This window comes from Trichogramma pretiosum, unplaced genomic scaffold (genome assembly GCF_000599845.2).
Source record: "Trichogramma pretiosum strain Unisexual culture from Peru unplaced genomic scaffold, Tpre_2.0 scaffold98, whole genome shotgun sequence".
NCBI classification, from domain to species: domain Eukaryota; kingdom Metazoa; phylum Arthropoda; class Insecta; order Hymenoptera; family Trichogrammatidae; genus Trichogramma; species Trichogramma pretiosum.
Window position 1 is genome coordinate 486,803 of NW_019641709.1, and position 2,189 is coordinate 488,991.

The 2,189-nt window shown below is 37.6% G+C and overlaps 1 protein-coding gene across 1 annotated transcript; it reads left to right on the top strand.

The window, feature by feature from the left end:
• The first annotated feature begins 899 nt into the window (after positions 1–899).
• Positions 900–1,808, top strand: LOC111694557 (ankyrin repeat and protein kinase domain-containing protein 1-like). Its single transcript, XM_023463146.1, has one exon. It carries the CDS (start codon positions 900–902, stop codon positions 1,806–1,808), a length of 909 nt encoding a protein of 302 aa, XP_023318914.1.
• The last annotated feature ends 381 nt before the right edge of the window (positions 1,809–2,189 follow it).

Here is a 2,189-nt window from a genome sequence, read left to right on the forward strand (position 1 = left end):
TTGTACGTATAAAATTAAATTCCATAGGCTACAAAATTTAAAAATAATCTTCGCGTCGATGTTCAGACTATTTCAAGTTCGTACGCTCGAAAGGTTTACGATGATACGTCTAAGACTTTATTCTTTTCGATAAAGATATAAAAAACTGAAATTTCCCACTGTGTGCATTAGAAATTACCAACCATATCGACCCCCAAATTATTACCATAGATCAATTAGTATATCGACTTCCAACTTATTAACATAAATAAATTAATACATGGATTGTCTCTTTTACCATGAACACTCTTATCATATTAATTAATTTTTTTGTTACAATTATAATAAAATAGAATCAAAATACGTAAATTTCGTCTAAGAAATCAATGCACAAATAATTATAATCATTGCAAATATTATCGGGAACGATCAGCATTTGATAATTTGTTGAATAAACTTCAAATAAATCCGTTCTCTTTCTAACTTCACAAACTCGTAAATTAAATAATTGACCCATGTCACCGGATGAACAATTTTTCAAAACATGAAAATTTCATCACTGTAAAATAATTGTATAGGCTAAAACCAAAAAAAGCATACGTGATTCTACAGAAAAAATCTTAACAAAATACGTTGTTTAAAAGCTTTTCAGATATATTTTTTTCTAAATTTTAAAACATTCAAGTAGCTCAATCTGAAAATAAATGCATGTGTGTTTAATTTTTCAAATTTTCAAAGTCGCCCCATCTATAGCTCTCAACTCAACTTCTATTTTCCGAAGTAGTGTATGTATATTCGCGACCCCGCAACAGCGTAAACGACTAGTGTGAGAGACCACATCAACTGTAGCGAGTGATTAAAACTAAAAAAAATTTTTTATATAATTAGTATCTGTTCTCTGTGCATGATTAGGCAGAACAATGTCCGAGTTGAAAAAATTGCAGAGCCTCGTACGAAAAAATATCTGTTTCGAGAGCCAAGAAGAAATACTAACATTTCATCGTGAAATCGTCAACCTAATCAGTGGTTGCTCTTACAACAATTTTCCTAACCTCCAGGAAATTTTTCAACCCGAAGAAATCAATCGTCTTCTCGCGAATATGATGAAGTTCTACAGTAGAGTAGGGGAAATTCGTCCCACTCCGGGAAATGTCATCCGGTTCGTGGCTCACAGCGGCTACAAGGACGAGCCCGACCTCGATCAAGATGACCCGCCAGTGACGCGTCGCACCACTGCTCTGCATCGCGCGGTCAGATGCGATCGATGGCTCATCAGCCATCTCATCGACAACGAAAGCATCTGGGAACTTTTCATCATATATCACAGATTGGACGTGAACTACGTCGACGTGGACGGCCTGACGCATTTCCACGTGGCCTGCAGATTCGGCTGCGAAGACATCGTCAAGAAATTCTTGGATCTCGGCGCGGATCCTAATTGCCGAGTGACGGGTACGGGCTATTCGACGCTGCATTTCGCGCTGCAGGTCTTTCCGTTGGCCAATCGCAGAAACGTGTGGACTTTGCTGCTGAAAATGGGCGCCAATCCGAATCTAGCCGACGCGGAGGGACGAAGTCCGCTGCACTTTATTTGCAAGAAATTTGGCGAAGATCATGTCTTGGCGAAGACGTTGGTCGAGCTCTGTGACAAAAAGTATCGGCCGTTGCAAATCTATGCTCAGGACAGGCTTGGCGACACGCCGTTGAGCTTGGCCAAGACGGGTGGACACAATCTCGTGGCCGAATTGCTGCTGAAAAGTATCGCCGATCAGAATTTCACAAATGATCCTGACGAATCATTACCCGCAAAAAAGCAAAGATTAGAGTGATGAGGCGCTGTAAAACCATCATCGAGCAGATGATGCAGATTTTTCAAATTTTATTAAACGATTGAATAGTGTAGATTTTTGTATATGATTCATTAAATCAAATTAATTAAATGTTGAATTTGTTTGCTTCGTTTTTATTTCTTATGTTATTGCTTTATTTAGTTTTATTTACGAATAATCGGAAGAAAGTCTAAAGTCGCGCAAAAAGTACATTGAAATAAAGAGTAAATATGAAAAAAGGCCACTGAAAAATTGTTGAATCCTGATATTTGACATTAAATTTGTCATCCTTTTCTGATAGCAGAAATAAGCAGTGTCTGTTCGCAAGTTCATCAAAATTGTTCACTAATCTATGTTTGATCAATTCAAAATCCCGATATT

Excerpts from the sequence above, each read along its gene's own strand:
- LOC111694557 (XM_023463146.1), top strand. The coding sequence starts at position 900 with ATGTCCGAGTTGAAAAAATTGCAGAGCCTCGTACGAAAAAATATCTGT.